Source organism: Phoenix dactylifera, chromosome 9 (genome assembly GCF_009389715.1).
Source record: "Phoenix dactylifera cultivar Barhee BC4 chromosome 9, palm_55x_up_171113_PBpolish2nd_filt_p, whole genome shotgun sequence".
NCBI lineage: Eukaryota > Viridiplantae > Streptophyta > Magnoliopsida > Arecales > Arecaceae > Phoenix > Phoenix dactylifera.
This window is the reverse complement of record NC_052400.1, coordinates 17,883,868-17,902,598: the sequence shown is the minus strand read 5'-3', so window position 1 is coordinate 17,902,598 and position 18,731 is coordinate 17,883,868. Positions and strand designations below refer to the sequence as shown.

The 18,731-nt window shown below is 37.4% G+C and overlaps 2 protein-coding genes across 4 annotated transcripts; one reads left to right on the top strand and one right to left on the bottom strand.

Annotated features, from left to right (window-relative positions):
• Positions 1-3,494: 3,494 nt before the first annotated feature.
• On the bottom strand, positions 3,495-13,192 carry LOC103708791 (crooked neck-like protein 1). 3 transcript variants are annotated; one of them, XR_604364.4, is made up of 9 exons: positions 11,884-13,192; positions 11,727-11,792; positions 10,349-10,493; positions 10,024-10,242; positions 5,270-5,492; positions 4,986-5,184; positions 4,625-4,859; positions 4,453-4,524; positions 3,495-4,348 (listed from the first exon to the last, which is right to left on the bottom strand). XR_604364.4 is itself a non-coding variant. In XM_008793981.4 (7 exons), exons 1-7 carry the CDS (start codon positions 13,038-13,040, stop codon positions 4,742-4,744), a joined length of 2,127 nt encoding a protein of 708 aa, XP_008792203.2. In that variant the 5' UTR covers positions 13,041-13,192; the 3' UTR covers positions 4,562-4,741. The 3 variants fall into 3 exon arrangements, 1 of the variants encoding a protein (XP_008792203.2); XR_604360.4 differs by having other exon boundaries at positions 4,740-4,859; XM_008793981.4 differs by lacking the exons at positions 3,495-4,348; positions 4,453-4,524 and having other exon boundaries at positions 4,562-4,859.
• A 1,495-nt stretch (positions 13,193-14,687) lies between these two features.
• Positions 14,688-18,731, top strand: LOC103708939. The gene is made up of 2 exons (XM_008794093.3): positions 14,688-16,479; positions 18,268-18,731. Exons 1-2 carry the CDS (start codon positions 15,167-15,169, stop codon positions 18,452-18,454), a joined length of 1,500 nt encoding a protein of 499 aa, XP_008792315.2. The 5' UTR covers positions 14,688-15,166; the 3' UTR covers positions 18,455-18,731.

The following is an 18,731-nucleotide window of genomic DNA, read 5'->3' as shown; positions in this document are numbered from 1 at the left end:
ACTCTATTTGTGAAATCTTTGTTCGCCGCATACATTTGTTTTCTTCGTACCACGGCCCATGCAATCTCTCTTTTTTCTTTTTTTTCTTTTTTTTTGGTATATAAAAGAAGGAAGAGGGAAACTAATCCCACCCGCGTAGCAGCCCTCACTGAGCCCCTTTCCACCAGAAAATGTTCCATGTGAGTAGAAAGTTTCTCATAGACCCGTGGGTTGTTCAATATGTGAGTAAGTCATCCAGCACCACCTCAGTATTCAGAGGACTAGTAGTGCTTCCAACGGACAAGCCAGATGGAAGGCATCCAATTCTCATATTTAGTCGTCGTCCATGCGTTTGGCATATGGAAAAAAAAAAAAAGTCTCATTCTACCATCTCGTAGTGTGCAATCTCTCTTTCACATGCGCAGACAACCACCGTTGCAGCCTTGAGTACAACAACTGTTATTATTAATGCAAAACAGCTATTGTGACCTTTCGAGGTACCCTGAGGACATGCACATAATCTATTATTTGTCTTTGTTTGAACCATCACGTCTGTCTTTTCTTACGAGGAGCCACTTCTTTCATTTCTGTGGGAAGATGGCGGTTCTTGCGGTTGTCTTTTTGAATCTTTTGATAAGAGTGCTGCTGCAATGCAGATATCTTCTTCATTACGGTTTATAGGTCTGGCCTTAATGCTGGTAGTTTAGGTCAAGACAGTCTAATAAAAAAAAAGATAGATCTTGATCGAAATAAGCTATGGTCAATCATTGGTTATCACCCACCTACCCCCGTCCCCGCAAAACAAGAAGCGAAAAAAGGCAGGGGGTCACCCTAGCATCAGTGATTAGGTGACAATATTTGTAAGGTTCTATATAATTTATATGATCATATTTTTTAAGCAAATTTAGACTTGCTTACCTAGTTAAGAGATTGTCAGTTTTGTTATTCTTCTTTACTTCATGCCAAGAAGGTATTGGAAGAACAATCTAGAACAGTTATTTTCTGGATTAAAGTCAACAAATTGTTTATGGATGGATACACATCCATTACTGTTGGACATTTGGAGATTAATAGTATGTAGCTAAATATATTTTAAGAGAGGTTAATAGGATAGTTGATTGGATGGCATTCTTTAGTGCTGATTTTAAGAGGTCATCGGTTTTGTTTTTCCTCTTTCTTTTATGTGAGGAAGGTATAAAAAATAAAAATATATTTAAAATATTTTTGAAAACTAGAATAGAAGAAATCTTGGCCGAAATCATGATGGACGCAAGATTCAGCATCAACCCTAAAAGGCTTCACCAATTACACTAGCTGGCATCCCCAATATATATCTAAAATATTGTATCATTCATATGAGATGCTCTGGCGTAAATTCTTTGCACTGCATAAATTTTTCATAAAATTGAGACTATGGATGTACAGAGTTACATCATCTTTATGCAAGGTTTCTAACTTGGCACACATAAAATCTAGGTCTGACGGTGAAAAGTCACTGATTTCATACACTAAACATTAGTTGTAATAGAAGTGATTAGTGGCCATAAACCTCCAAGACTAATAAGTGAAAGGAGTCATGCATATAATTCATGTGCAATGGTGCTATTGCCATGGAGATCAATTTTATTTTTCTTATATGTTCGTCCATTTGTCCTCATCCCCTTGATTTAGAATTAAGAATTATGTTTTGTATCTTTTCTAGGCAACTTCAGCATCCTTATGCATATCACAGTTACTTACACCCTAAATGCATAGTGACTGATTTAGGTTAATGATTGAAACCACGCATCATGTTTCACGTCCCAATACATTTGTTGGCTAATGGTAGAATGAGTATATAGTTTCCAATCATTGGTAAACGCATTTTACTCTCCAAATATTGAAATGCATCGACATTGTGATCACTTGATGTATAGTTTAAAATAGTCTTTAAAACATGTAAAAATTTATTTGTTGAAATTTTTATGATATAATATACTGATGTGTGATCATGAAACAAATGTTTTACCATGCATTTTGGCATTCAAAGTTGGAAAAAATAATCATGCCTTGAGAAGCTACAACCATCCATTAATCTGTCGATAGCATTTTTTTTTCTTTTTCTTTTTTGCTTTTTCTGAGAGCAGGGAGGGGTAGCATAGAGAAACATATATAGGTTACACTTGATAACAACAAACTCACTAAAGGAATGCATTAGCTTAAGGTATGAAAGGTACCTTTTCCTTCCGTCTAAAGAAGATTAAAGGAGGGTGAAGGTGTGGGGTAAAAAATATAGGTTACATTTGATACAACAAACTCCCCTGTAGGGATGGATTAGCTTAAGGTACCATAGGTACCTCTTCCTTCGGTTTAAAGAAGAATAAAGAAGAGCAAGTAGATAGTTTAGAACAATTTGTAAACAGTCAATGCCCTACTACCCACTTAACCTGATTAATCCGAATAAAACTATCAAAAAGATGGAATGACCTAATTTTGGAATGGCCATTCTTTTTGAAAAAATGATGGAAATGACAGCTCTTGCATTGAAACCTGGAGTCCCTTCCATGGTCGAGGAGATGCCAAGTAGTTTCACGATCCCGAGACCAAATATAACCAATATTTATCCTTATTTCATAGAATAAAAATATCTATGTAGTGCTTCAGTTTCCAAATTGACACCTTTGTCATTAGGGCCGAGAGTATCTTCTATGCGTGGTATATTCGAGGTATATACTAGGTGCAGATTTTCTAGAAAATGTAGCTCCTTCCGAGCTACCTATATTTATCAGAAGACAAACAGTGTGATTGACTAAATAGCCTCCTTTGCAGTATATCACTGAGAAGAATTTCTTCGAAAGAACCAAATGAATGTTTCTTATTCTTTTCACCAACTTCTGATTTCTGATTTTATTGACTACACTCATATATATATATATATATATATATATATATATATATATATATATATATATATATATATATATATATATATATCCTATGAGACGCTATTGTACCAAAAAAAAAAAAAAATATTATTGAGCCGTTATATATATATATATATATATATATATATATATATATATCCTATGAGACGCTATTGTACCAAAAAAAAAAAAAAAAACATTATTGAGCCGTTCATTGCTCGTGCCTTGTGTTGAACTTTAGAATGTCCAAGTTAAAACTTGGTTCCATCCTTTTTTTCCCGGAGAAAGGGAGGGATCTACCCACATTATCCAATTATCGAAGTCCAAAGAGGAAGCACTGTTTAAAACAAGAACCCAAATCTCAGGCCCAAAGAGTATGACCATTAAAGCAATCTCCAATTCACGGATTAAATGTTATAATCCAAATTGGGCTGAACTTAGCAAGGCATGCACTAAATGTTATAATAAAAAAATCAGTTTTATAAATTTTCGCTGAAATCTCTCATAAATATGTTCAGATAAGTATGATGCACTATTATATAAACTGAATTACATAAATTGAGGAGACTTAGCCTGGAACAAGTCATGCTTAATTGGTGGAACACACGAGCGCCAGAGGAACTAGAGCGTTAACCTTTGATTAGTTACACACGATTCGAGCAAGAGATACATCATGTTCATAAACAAAGGATCCATGAAAAAAATAGCAAACACACAAGCCGCATGCATACAAGTCAATGAGAGAATATCTTCGATTTCCATTACCACTTCACTACAAAGCCTCAGATATTTTCTTTATTTTTTGATAAAATAATATTTAAGCGAACTTGACCCCGTCAATCTCATTCAGCTCAACTTGTTGGCATTTCTCTTTCTAAGTTTCAATGGGAGGGGTAGCAGCACACCCACCGTATTTCTCACAAAGACGTCATTATAGCTTGCACAACAAAATCAGAACCCGGCAACAAGAAAAGGTTGATCTTTACCACTTAATTTATAAAATGAAGTGGTTATGCTCCGCAACTGCGTTTTCAATGCCCAAAGAGATCAGCAGAAAGTAATCTATTATATCACGCCTGTCCTGAGAGCTCCCGTGAAATAAAAGAAACCCTTCTCTCGCAAAACACTTCAAACACATCCATCAGCACGACTTCTTTCCCTTCGAAACAAATATTATCACCATCATCTATTCACATAAAGTATATAAGGCATCTTGATGACGTTACTGGTTATTCCAAGTGACTGGAAAGCATCAAGGGAAGCTTCGTTCTTTTGTCATGGTTGCGAAACAAGAGAACCTCTTAATAAGGATCGCCTAATCTATTAGGAAATCATGCTCAACCATTCCGAAAATTTCAGTTCAAGGACTGGAACCGATGGGGGGAGAGAGCCACCAACACCAACAATCAGACCAGCCTACGGCTATAATGGACACCACCAACAACGCCGTTACAAGCATCCGTCAACTTGATGACAAAAAAAAAGAGATTAGACAGGTGCAGATTGAAAATCACCAGATAATCAATCACGAAAATAGTAAATAAATAGAAAAGGACAATGCACTGCATACCTTCATAGTCAATTCAGAGACTGCAAATGATGGCAGAGAAAATGGATGGCTAGGGATATATGCTTACCAACCCTGAACATTTAAAAAAGGATGTAAGTGTCACAGAAAGTTGAGAGATGAATTGAAGAAAAGAACATTGCTGGACACGAATCAATCCATTATCTTTGCATACAAGTTTCTGATCTCACTATACATTGGTAAAGAAAGACACCGAACAGCTACGCTATCATCTCAATCCAAAGTAAAAAAATGATTTGACACATATCAACCCATTATATATGCATTACATTCAATCCTCATCAGAATCCACTTTCTGCTTTTTCCATTTGTATGCAGCTTCCAATATTTTCAGATTTGGAGCTATTGCCACTTCATCAGGGAATATGTAGTCAATATATTCCTCAAAACTGCATAAAATTCAACTAATGTCAGCTCAATCTTCTTATGGAGGAAAAACGGAAAAGATACAAGCCAAAATTTCACAAGCAATTATGAATCAAAAGTAATTTAAAAACAGAAGACAATAAGCATACCCTGCAGGAGTCCCATCTTCAGTAGATATGGCCCTCTTCCTCTTTACCTTCCTGGGTAACTTCTTTTGGACTGAACTGACATCCCCAAGATTTCCAAAACTACTCTCAAAATTCAACCACTCCTCCAAGAGCATCCCCCTTTCCTCCTTTAACTCAGGGGCAGCCGTTCTGAAGTAGTCGAATGCCCTCTCAAAAACACCTGGTAGAAGGGAGAAAGTTGAAGTTATCTCCATCTTAGAATTACAAACAAAGCAAACTTTAATTTCATTTTTCATCTAATGTACCTCGGCATCGTTGGATGCACTCCAATTGCTGCTCATGACGAGAGATATCATCACTGCTTTCCTGAGCCTCCCCATCCACCTCTTCATCTTCCATACCAGCTGAAGCCTCAAACTTGGCATAACTAATCCATACCTTCAAGTGTTTTGTTCGATCAAGTAACCTCTCATAGAGTTGCCTTGTTCTCTCGTATTCACCCTCTGATATCTCGAAGTCAATGTAAGCCTGCAATGCAAGGTGAGAAACAGATGATGCTGCATCAAGCTATGGATGGCAGTATTGGCAATACAGATATATCATATCCTCACTTGAGATAGATTTCCATATTCACTTGATTATGTAATTAACTACAGAAACCCATTGAATGCATGGTTGACAAGGCTTGTACATCACTAAAGCAGCGCTCAAGTTTCAACTCCATAGAAAAAACAAAGTTGGATGATATTATTTGCATGATGCATTAAAGAACCCAATAATGGAATGAATAGAGATTTTACATGCAATCAATAATTCACTGAGGCTGACGCTGAAAATAAATAACAGAGAAATCAAAGTAAGAAAACTAAACGAGACACGATCTAAAAAGGACCAGTACCTAGTAGGTTGTGCTTGTCCAACATTGTTATATGCAAAGTTATTAAGGATTTTTCGCCTGTGTCTCTTCGTCCGGCAATGATGCACCACCATTGAGGCCTTTGTGCCTTTAGCCAAATGTAACAAGTGAAGAGATTCTCTACATTTGTTAGGTTAGGTCGAGGCAGACACCAAGTCACCAGGTGGTGTCATTCAACCCTCTCAAAGACCAAAAGCCACCTATATCGAATGATACTATGCCTTTGGAGTTGTGGTTAGGTAAAAGTTACCCTATCAACCTCTATCTCCAAGGTGATCTCCTCTTCTTTATTAGGGAATACTTAAAATCTAAGGAGCTTAGACTTCCACCAAACATATGTTAGGAATACATACTACTATTACTATTACTAGAAAATGATCTAGAAAAAGATAAAGGGAAAATAGAAGACTCCAAGAATCTCTTTTTTTCCCAGAAATTATAAGATGAACTTCAGATCATATAATTTAGAAATTTAAACTCTGCAATCATCGTAATTTTTTTCTGATACACTGAACTTATCAACACCTTCTTATCATATATTATATTAGACAAAGCCACAATTCATAAGCACAAAAGAAAGCTCCAAGTCCTTATGGCTAATTTTGGGTCATTGGGAGGCTGGACAGTGATGAGAAGTAGAACATACACCCAAAAAATGAAAAAGGTTTCCTTCGTCACAAGATATTTGACACTCAAGAATTAGAACACAGTTACTTATAAGAATGCTAAAGATGAATAACAAACCAGAGATATATATATAGAAACAAAGTGGGCCCACATAGGTACAGGAATCGCGAACAAAGGATATTATTGAACCAAGAGGTTATACTATGAGACAGTAATGACCTTATATAAATTGGCAAGTATATCGGAACGAAAATATTGGTCCATCTAATTTTTTATATCTGATTTAGATCATTTTTAACACTCAAGCACCCAATTTCTTTTGGAAGATCAAACACAAGAATAAGTGGAGGTATGTGTTCAAAAATCCATCAATCTAACTCAACCCATCCAATTTAAATTGATAAGGTGTACTCAAAAGGAATAGCTCCAATATGATATGACTTCAAAAATAAATAGAGAATCTGCAGATCCCAACTTTGATTTAATTAGCGGAGGGTTGACAGTCATGATCCCAACTTTGATTTAATTAGTGGAGAGTTGACAGTCATGACCCCAACCTTGATTTAATTAGTGGAGCTGACGATCCCAAGCCCAGATGAGAAATGTGGAGGGGTGACACCACCTATTATATGCGATAAAAAGTGGGCAAGAGTTGGGTAGGTCATTGTCCATAAGCGATCCGCTACAACATGACATGTTTGTAGTGACAAATGAGCACGGTCTGGTTAGCTTGTCTATAAAGGACCAGCTATAACGTGGCATAGTTTCAGAGACAAATGAGTAAAGGCTGGTTAGGTCATTGACCAAAAACAACCAGCCACATGTAGAAAAAACAATATTCCTTGCTTACAAGAAAATAAATAGAAAGGTAGTAAATCCAAAGATATAGAGGATGGTTATAAACTAGTATATGTATGCAAGGATAATAAAAGAAATAGTGTAGGAATGGTAGCAGACAAAGAAATGAAAGATAAAATTGCAGATATAAAATAGATAACTTATATGTTAATAGTTATTAAATTAGCTTTAGATGAGAAGATTATTAATGTAGTTAGTACTTATGCACCACAAGTAAGCCTAATGGCGAAGACTAAACAACAATTTTGGAAAGAAATGAACAGATTGATGCGAAGTATTCTTGAAGGACAAATGGTACTTGTAGGTAGTGACTTAAATAGGAATATAAGGAAGAGCAACATAGGATATGAGAGAGTACATGAAGGATTTAATTTTATGGATAGAAATTTAATGGGCGATTCAATTCTTGAGTTTGCAATAGCTTATAACCTAGCAATTGCAAACGCATTTTAAGAAGAGAGATGTGCATTTAGTAACCTTTAAGAGTGGATCAAATTTACTACAAATAGATTATTTTTTTATCAAGTGGAGAGAAAGATCAACATGTAAAAAGTATACGGCAATACCAAGAGAAGACGGGAAAAAAAGAAATTAATAATTGACCAAAGATAAGAGAGTGAAACTTAAATTTAAAAAAAAAAGAGGATATTCTATATAGATAAATTACTAAAGGAGAGAAATTGAAACTTAAAGATGGAACCAAATAACATATAGGATCAAATGGTCAATTGTACCAATAGGGTAGTTAAAGGTGTTATAGAAGAGCCAAAAGCGAAAAGAGAGACAAAACTTGGTGGTAGAATAATGGCATACAAGAGGCAATTAGAATAAAATGAATCTGCTTTAAACAATGGCGAAAAAACAAATAATGATTAATGACAAAGATTTTATGATATATAAGGAGGCTAAAAAGACGCAAAAATGCTAGTAAGACTAAAGATATAGTGTATGATATTTATATGATAGATTTGGCTCAAAAAAATATAAGAATAATATTTGTAAAATATCTAAAGCTAGAGAGAGAGAATCTAAAGACACTGATCAAGTTAGATGCATTAAAAGTAAGGATAATAAGATATTAGTGAAAAGATAAAGAAATTAAAGAAAGATGGAGATATCATTTTAAAAATTACTAAATGAGGATTCTGCCTGGAATATTATGTGATAGATGAAGATATACATAATCTAATTTTAGTTGGTTGGATGAAGTAGATAGGTCCAAGTAGATAGGTCCACTTGGAATGTTATGTGAGATGTGCATATATTGAAAATTTAAAGAAAAATTTAATAAAACATTAGCATGCCAACATTGTATGGTTCAGAGTATTGATTGAAAGTAATGGGAAATTGATTGAGAGGGTGGGCACATATACAACAAAGATCTGGCCGGGTTCTAGAAATGAGAGGTACTTTGCTTTGTGTTGAAAGTGATAAGAAAAGAAGAGGAAAACCTAAGGTGACACGAATAGAAGTTACAAGAAAGGACATGGAGAAACTTGGAATAACATTAGCGATAGGCCTAAATAGGAATAGCAAATGAGGATCCATAAAGCCAATCCTAAATAATTAAGAAAAGGCTAGATGGCCATGGTTTGATTTAATTAGTGGATTTACAGGACTAAGTCACACTTAACATGGTTACAGGAGTTTAAAAAGGACTTTCAGATCCTTCCATGGCTTCAAGTATCTGTGGTAAGAGTGAGACAATTGTCCAAGGTGAACAACTTCACTCTCGACTTGCACCCATGGCAACCACAATGTAGAATAATGGTTTAAAGTGTCTAAATTCAATCCATCGTTTACTACGCCCCTAATCAACCATCGTGGTAACCCTCTTTTCTTTCCTAACATATTTTTGCAGAGCATGCAATTATCTCAATGGTTTATCAACCCACCGATGCCCAACAACACAAGGGCCATAACACATACTTATTTAGCTCCCTCCATTCTTCCATCTAGATGAAATAATCGACCATTGTGTTAGACCATTTTTTCTTTCCTAACAAATTTTTGCGCAGCATGGAAATAACTCAATGATTTATTAACTCATCAATGCTCAACAACACAAAAATGGGGCCATAACACATACTTATTTAAAGATGTTAGGTAAAATGGGATGAAAATTCTAGCTTGGTAAATTAAGGCCCGAATAGACAAAATTAGAAATTCTCTCAACTACAGATGGTAAGATTCTATCTGGATTATAGAGTAGGAATCAAAGATGTTATTATAGAATGATGTTATTATAGAAGGATAATTTGCCGTTTGTAAATAAAAACGTATGCTACGAGGACTCTTAACCAAAAAAGAGTAAAGGTAACATTATCCTAATCATAAACAACCAAAAAGATGTAGCCTCTTTACTATTTCAGGTCTATTTCATTGTCCAAGTGTCTGGTAGGAATTGATTTTTTGTTAGAATCGACAACTTACTTTGGTGAAATTCTTTTTCTAGCTTCTCTTGATGGCCATTTTCAAGACATTCATTTTCCGCATATTTTTCACTTGGATTACATTTTATATGCCATTTTACACCACCATATTAAAATATGGTTATGATACATTACAGACTAGAACTTCAAATCGATTCGTGACGGCTCAAACAGTACAATACATGAAAGGAAGGCAACAACAAATAAGGTTAGAAAAACTACATACCTTCCACAACAACTCCGGCATGTCCAATGCAGGTTGAGCAATCGCAAGTTCAAATATTGATCGAGCACGCTCTGTCTCACTTAATGATCTTTCCAATTCAGCATACTTGCTCCAAGCATAGCAGTTTGCAGGAGCCCACTCAAGATACTTCTCATATAGGGTTCTGCAGCGGTTGATATTTCCTAGCTGGAGCTCAATCTCAATGTACTTCTTAAAGATCTAAGGAAAGTAGAGCATTAGGCCAAGAACCAATGGTAATATCATGAAGCATTACACACTCTCTTCATAACAGTACCATAACAAGAAGGAAAAATATGATACATACCTTATCTTTTGGAGCCATTCCAATTGCATTGCCTAGGATTCGGCGTGCAGCCTTAAGATTTTTTTGCCTTATCTCAAACTGGGCTGCCAGGAGCCAAATTTTCGCAAATGAAAATTTCTTGTGAGGAATCAATTTAATGCATTCCCTATGGAAGCAAAATAAATTGACATTATTTAATGTCTGAGCATCAAAAAAACAAATAACAAAATGTATTTATTCCTAAATAAATGAAAAAGAGAATTCTACACATAGCAACATAACAAAGTAATAATTAATAGTTATCATGCATACAAAGTTCCACAAGCAGATAAAAAGTTGTTCTACAAATACAAGAAATTGATAACGCATATATTGCAAATAAATAGTCGAGTTAATAATTAGTTGTTCTAGTGAAGAGCAATTAAGCCTTCTTCCTAGATATTGTACCAAAATCTTACTAACCACAAACCTTTATAAAAAAGTAGATGCACTGTGAACCCTCTCCTTTACATTTTTCATAATTTCTTCGAAAAATATGTTTACACCACTCCCTTTCCTACAACAATCACTTACAAATGTATCAAGGTTAAAACTAGAGAATCAAACAAAAAATAAAAGCAATTGAGCTACTCACAATCTGCATATTTTTAAGAATATTTTGGTCATGCAATTGTCTTCAGCCTTCATCTCAGTTCTCATTCCAAAAAACTTACAGCTGTTGACAATGCCTTCCATCTTGTTGTGGTATTTACAGCAAAAGCAGAATCACAGTCAACCCTCCAGTTGAAACACATTACACCTATTTTAACTACGATCTCCTTGCTATCACATTCTAAAGCCATTCACACAATAAATAGACTTTTCATCAAATCCCAACCCAACTTATACCCCATGTAACAAGATGTAAAGCCTCATATATTCAGCAAAACTCTACCTACCCTCCAATAAAAATTATGCCAACTACTCTTCAATCTAATTAGCATAAAGCTAAATTGCTTATAAACCAATAAAAAGTAACATGTGGATGTTAGGCACATAGCATCAACTCAAGTACTCACCTCTCCGACCATGCCTACTCCTACGTTTCTACAGGTATTATAGCTCAATCAGATGTGAATGAACAATGACTAAAGTTGTTCCCTAAGTGGAACTAAGCATGGATGCTTTTCCTATAATATATATGGGCTTTGTTTTAAAGCTATTTTTTTTATAAAAAAAAGAAAATATAAGGATCTAGTATTTACATATATGTAGAGATTGTTTCCAAACTAATTGAGAGGATAGCCTCTACTTCAATCCTTTCATACATATGCTAACACCATGTCAGGGAAAAAAAACTCTAATTTTTAATATTTTAGAATAGATGTATGTTTATCCAATAAAGGTAGGAATTTTTAACCTGTAAACCTCTCTAGTCCTCTCCATATCTCCAGCATCAAGCTCTTCATACAACGCATAATTTATCCTGTATAGAATGATTCAACAAAATAAACCATTGAAATACACCAATCATCAGCAAAATCTTTTTATATAAAACAAAATCCTATCATTCTTACCACAAATAGATGTATCGCTGCCAGTACCGCTTCTCTGCTGCTGGAGGCACATTAGCAATCGCCCTCTCATAAACTTCCCTAACCATCTCCTTATTCCCGACACTCTCCTCCAGCCTAATATAATCGAACCACGAGTCATAATTTAGTGGATTTTTCCTTACCTCCTCCTCGTACTGGAACCTCCTTTTTCCCACGATGGCATCCTCAATCCCTTCCCTGTCCCCATACTGCTTCTCGAATGCAACGAATTTTTTGTACAAGTCCTCAGCGCGGCCCTTGGGGATGTGGTCGAGTGAGAACTTGTAGATGCATCGGGCACGCTCCACCTCCTTGCACCGTTCCTCAAACTCAGCGAAAGCAACGAAGAGCTGCTCAACTTCTTCGTCCTCGGAGAGGAGGTCAACAGCACGCTCATATACAGCACGGGCCCGTGGAACCTCGCCGTTCTTCATCTCGAACTTGGCAAAGCGGATGAACGCGTGGGGGCGGGGGTGGCAGGCGACAAACCGCTCGTAGATGGCGCGGGCGCGGTCGACCTCGCCGTATCGCAGCTCAAATTTGATGTACGAGAGCCAGCCCTGGGCATCAGGCTGCCAGGACATCCAGCGCTCAAAAACCTGGCGGGCGCCGGCGACGTTGCCGAGCATCTCCTCCATGTGGATGTACTTGTACCAGAGCTGGTCGACACGGGGGAGAAGGGAGACGGCGCGGTCCCAGACGTTGCGGGCATGGTTGACGAAGCGGTTGCGCATCTCGAACTCGGCGTACTTGAGCCAGAGCGTGTGGTTGCGGTAGTCGACCTCGAGGGCGCGCTCCCAGACGGAGCGGGTGCGGGCGAAGTCCTTCTGGGACTCCTCCCAGGCGGCGTACTTCACCCAGACGCCGGTGTGCCATCGGACGCGGCGGATTTGGTCCTCGAACTCCTTGCGCTTGCGGAGTCGGTAATCGGAGAGCTCATAGACGTCCGTGATCTTCTGCTTGGGAGGGCGGATCTCGGGCTCCTGCCGCTCCCGGGCCTCCCGGAGGATCTGCTCGGCGGTGATCTGGATGGGGGCCGGAGTCTTGTTCTTCACGCGGGTCGGACGGGGGAGCTTCACCTCCGTGTCGCGCTTCGTCAGGAACCCAAGGTTCGGATCCGCGTCCTTCGCCGATGCCATCCTTGTTTCGTCGATCTGTCTCCCTCTGTCTCTGTTTTCTCTGCTCAATGCAGGAGAAGTATAAGAGATTAGGGATTGGGTCACGGGCAGCAGGGAAGGAGGTCGAGAAGACGAGGGCAAGGAGGGTTTCGGGGAGGGTCCGAATTAAGTGGGACGCAGGATATCAAAACCTAGGGTTTTGCTAAGTCCTAGTCGTTGGTTTGTGAGGGGCATAAAAGGAAATCAATTTACAACCGGTTACTGTAATTATTTTTTAACTAAATCACAATTTTCTTTTTTGAAACTCTATATAAATTATAATTACATACAATAATATAAAAAACTATGCTTAACCTACAAAATTTATTTTTATTCAATACTCCAATCCATAACTTACTAAAATGTTAGTCAAATCATTAACTTTTAATAGGACCCAAATGCTACATCAAAAAAAAAATAAAGATGACAAAAATAATTTTACAAAAATCTTTCTAAAATTTATGTTTATTACACGTATACCCAATATTTTATAAAAGTCTACACTTACCTTCTTTAAATTGACAGTATTGGTGAAACCATTTATCTACTGTAAAAAATCAAAATTACCTTCATAAGAAAATAAGTCTCATTTTTCAATTTTCCAACTCTCGGAACTCTTTGAAGTACTACGTCTTCAAAAGTCTTCTTCTCTTTAAGATTAAGTGTCTACGAGTTCTTTTTCATTTCACCAACCCACCAAGAGTGACTAAAGACAAACTTCCTTCCCAACCGATATCCAACGATGAGTATCCTTTCCGACCAACCTCTGTCCTTTCTAATCAAATTTTTTTCTCGCTTTTCCGCCCACCATATCATAGAGATCGGGGATGCCAGTATATTATTTATTGATTTTAAGTTCTACTTGTCAAATACTATAGACATGATTTGCTAACATTATTGCGGTAAATAAGAATTCCTATATCTACGTATGGAGCTATGATAGCTTTAGGGATCTATCATCAAAATGATCCAATTAGTACATGCGTGAAACTCTTCTTTTTGGAGGGTGCATCAGTTGCAGTTCTATAACTTGGCTTGAACCATGCACAAGCTAGCTCGAGTGATAAACTCCTGATATTAGTTTTCTATAAGAAAAAATTCTAGAAGCATCTGCTTATTTGAGAGATATATATTATTTTTTCTCAACACACGATTTTTTTTGATAATTTATCAAGATCAAGCTCAAACTCATGGCACCTCACAACTGTTGTTTTCCTTATTGGATCGGTGTTATATCACTTAAGTCCAGTTTGATCATTTTCTAAATTTTTTTTTGACGCGGCATTTAGATCTCATTTAAGTTAATGATTTGGCTAATATTTTATTAAGTTATGAATTAAAGTATTAGATAAAAACAAATTTTAGCTTATTTTTTTTAATTATTAGATATAGATATAATTTATTCTTAATTTTAGGATTTTTTTTTTAAATTTACTCGTCATTTAAGAATAATTTTGGCTTTTTATATAAGATTAATAAATTTACTGACACCTGTCAATTTAACTAATTATAAGTGTGGGTACAATTGTAATAAGTGTAAAGTAGAGCTTTTTGTAATTTACTTTATTTTTTATATTATAATGTGAGCTACGGCCATTCGATTGGTTTTTTGTTTTAACCAGTTAAACGTACGGGAAAAGGGGAGAAAGAAAGAGGGGATGATTGAAACCCCTCCCATTCTCATCCTTCCCAAACCCTCCTCCGCAACCGCGCTCAAACGGGCATTGGCACGCTCCGCGGATGCCTCTACTGCACCAGGGAGGAGCAGTCCTCCGCCAGCGCGGTTGAAAAGCCGAGCCTCTGCACGAAAGGTTGGGTTTTGGTAGTGATCGAACGACGAGTAGGAAGCGGAGCCGACGGTGGAAGGGGAGGAGGAGGCAAAAAAGAGGGTTGGAAGCGGAGAAGAACCGACGGTGGAGCGGAAGGAGGAGACGGAGGAGAGGGTTGGAATTCTCATCCCGGCGCCACAACGAGGAGTCGGAGTGTCGGGAGATGGAGGATCTCAGCATCCGCAACTCGTTGCCTTCCTAAAGTCATCTTTGCGGAAGTCGGAATCGGAGACTCTGGAGAAAATTTTCATCTCGAGGGAGGAAACCCTCAAGGCCGAGATGGAGAGCAAGTTCTCGGAAGACTTGATCGCGAAGGAAGTCGAGAAAACGGAAGGGGAAAGAAAAATCCATAGCCTCGAAAGAGAATTGGGTGCTCTCAGAAGCCGGTGCTCCGAGCTGGAAGGGCAAACCAAGAAAGTAGAGGGTTTTCATGTCCAGAAGGAGAAGTCGGAGCTGGAGAATCAGATAGCTCGATTAAAAGAAGATTTTAGGGTTGTGAGCGAGAGAGAGCACAGAGCTCAAGAAAGGATCATGAGTTTGTTAGTTCTTCAGAAGAAGTGTAACGAAGTTGATGTCTGGAAGAGGAAGTGTGCAGAGTTGGAAGCACGGGTGTCGCGGCTGGAGGAAGAAAACTCGAGTCTGAGAGGAATTAAGCAAGATAAATTCCAAGCTGCTTCTGTTGGAAAGCCTGTATTAGGAGTAGTTATCGAAATAAGTGACAGCGAAGAGGAAAAGATTGGTAAAGATCAGGGTGCAGAGGAACATGCAAAGACGGGAAGTTTTGATTTCAAGACTGAACTAAGTCCTAAAAAGAGTTCTAACATGATGCATTTCGACCAAAGAAATATTTACGGAGTGGAAGATGATGGCGAGGGACATGCCGAGAATTCTCTGCCAACTCCAACGCCCAAAAGAAAGCGTGCTGTGAGAGTAGTTACTAGTGACAGTGAGAGCGATGACAATGATGATAATATTCCAATTGCCAAACTAAAGATGAGATTTGGGGCCATGGCGCAGGGTATTAAACAACAATGTGATGCTATCCAAGAGGCTGTAACCCCTTCTAGGAGGCGTTTAGTTCCACTAAGAGTGCGTGACAAAAGAGATGCTGGGGCAAAAGAAAGCTCTTCTGGAGATCTAGCAGCTCAGAGAGTAACTCCTGATAAGAAGGACAAGATTTCGGGGAATAGGGGAATTGCATGCCGCAAACTTGGATACTCAGACATTGAAGATGACAAAGAGGATGAATCATATGATGGCAGATCAGAGAGTGAGGGTGGAAGTCTGGGTGGATTCATAGTAAGTGGATCTGATAGTCTGGAAGCTGAATCTAATTCTGATGACTTTTCTTCTGAAGAGCAAGCACCAAGTAGTGATGTAGACCTTGATGATGTTTTGTCTAATATCCGCCGGGAAAGGAATGCCAAACAATGGGAATATGAAGCAGATATGTTAGCCTCATTTGGAAAAGACTATCAGCTCTGCATGAAAGCTGTTTGTGCTATTTATCGACAACAAACATTAGAAGAGAAGTCAATAAAGGAGACAATTTTACTGAACAGCCGGGGGTTTAACACAATTGATGCAAAGAGGTATGATTTATGGTAGCTATTCGGATCCATGCGCCTGTTTTTTATATCCAATTTTGTGACATAGGCCTAGGTTTGTAAATTGACCAGGGAAAGTATGACAAAATAGATAAATACTGGCAGTAAATGCATAATGCATTTAATATATGATTAAATATTGCCTTGTCTCTCAATGCCTGCACTCTTATGATAGAGCACAAAAACATCAATGGAAACCAAGGTTTCATACATGCACTACTAGTTGCTAGAGATTAAAATACATCAGTGTATGCAGGGAAAGCAATTATCCCATATGTAGAATACATATTACACGACATGGCTAGAGATTAAAATACCAGAATATAAATCTCTATGACAATGTATGTTTTGTGATTTTAATAATGACTTGAAATGTTTAACAAATCATAAAATCAGGCAATTAGGCTGCTGAAGCATGAAAACTTAGCATTGCGGATTTGAAGAAAAACCATTAAGGTGGAATTTCTGTCAACCATTAAAAAATAATAGAAAAAGGGTATGTTAAGAAGCTTGGGAGTTGCACAGATGATCGAGTCCTTTTTGATGAAATCTGGAAGAGGCCCATTTACATCGGGGTTCAATTTATGTTGAGGACCAGAAGACAATTGGGGAAACTGATAAGTTGCTAGGAAAAATATTCAGAGGTGTGCTTTTACTTCAACCAAAATCTCAAGTTAGATCAAGGAAGAGAGAAATGTATAGATTATAGATACAGGCTTTTTCTTCTTGTAATTATTTACTCTGAATTTATGAGGCTAGATTTACCTAAACCAGAAGTGTATAAGGTGTTTAAAAATTAAATCCCTTTAAATGGAGATATAAGACATCTATAAACTGAAATTTTGCAGTATCACGTTTCCACTTATATTTATGATCACAATTGATGGTTAACTTTTTTGAAAGAAGAAAAAATGTTCGTCCATGCCATGCTTATTCTGTTCAGCAAAATCTGGAGGAGGCCCATATGGATTGGGGGATTCAGATTTATGTTGAAGGATCTAAAGACAAAGGGGTGCAAGTAACATCACAAGTTAGTAGGAAAGATATACATAAGCACACTTTTACTTTCTTCCACAATATATGATATTTGTTTTGGTGTGAATTTATGAGGTTATCTTTTTTAAAACTTGGAAGTGGATGAGCTGTTCAAAAACAAATCATCTTTAAATGGAAATATAAGGTGATTTCCACAAACAGAAATAGTACAGTATATATTTATGGTTGTAATTATAATTACAACCAATGATCGACTTTTTTTCATCCGTGCCATGCATATTCTGTTTAGTGAAGTCTGGAGGAGGCCTGGCTAGGTTGGGGATTCAGATTTGTATTTGAGAACAGAAAGGCAAAGGCGAAAATAGTAAGTTGCTAGGAAGGATATGCAGAGGCATGCTTTTATTTTGTCCCACTGCAGTCCCAAGTTACCTAAAAGAAGAGCAAAATATATGGAAATAGGTATGTTGGTTATTATCATTTTTTATGCGAATTTTTGAGGCTAAATATTCCTAAACATGGAAGTGGATAAGGTGTTCGAAATGAAATGATCCCAAGTGGAAATATAAAGCCTCTGCAGACGGAAATGGCATAGTATAATGTATCCCATCATGTTTATGATCATAACTGATTGTTGACTTGTCTTTTTCTTGGGTCCATGCCATGCTTATTTTAGTGATTTCAGTTATTTGTTTTGATATTTCCTTACTGTGTCGGCTGTAAGATTCCCTGCCATAACATAACGTTCTTGATTAATGGATAGTTTTACTGTTGGTCCAGGGGATCTTTGATGGCAGAGTTTCTTTTGGATGGTGATCCACATGGGCCACTCAAGAAGTCTGCCCAGGAATTAGAGAGGTATGATCCCCAGGGGCTTGACTACTGCTACAAATTGGCCACACGTTACTCCAAGCAGCTTTTCACGATCTATCAGAACAAAGAGGATCCTTACTTCCTGCCATCCTAACACCGCTAGTTGTCGCTGCTGTTTAATGCCAGCATAGACTTTTTGAGACCTTATCATTCGTGCTCAACCTTTTTGTTCCATATCCATGTTTATATGTACAGTCAAGCATATTATGATAGGAACAGCCTTGCCTTTTTCTAAAACTAATAGTTGTTGTAACTCTACTAATATGCTATAGAAGTTAGACATGATGCGCAGCAGCTTATTTTCATAGATAAATGTGAAATTTGGAATGAAGCAGCAATGCCAGTACTTTGCTGGTGAGATCTCTGATCAA

Coding starts and splice junctions, on each gene's coding strand:
- LOC103708791 (XM_008793981.4), bottom strand. CDS start 13,040: ATGGCATCGGCGAAGGACGCGGATCCGAACCTTGGGTTCCTGACGAAG. Junction 11,793..11,883: donor CAGCGATACATCTATTTGTG/GTAAGAATGATA, acceptor CATTCTATACAG/GATAAATTATGCGTTGTATG. Junction 4,860..4,985: donor GAAGATGGGACTCCTGCAGG/GTATGCTTATTG, acceptor AATTTTATGCAG/TTTTGAGGAATATATTGACT.
- LOC103708939 (XM_008794093.3), top strand. CDS start 15,167: ATGGAGAGCAAGTTCTCGGAAGACTTGATCGCGAAGGAAGTCGAGAAA. Junction 16,480..18,267: donor AACACAATTGATGCAAAGAG/GTATGATTTATG, acceptor CTGTTGGTCCAG/GGGATCTTTGATGGCAGAGT.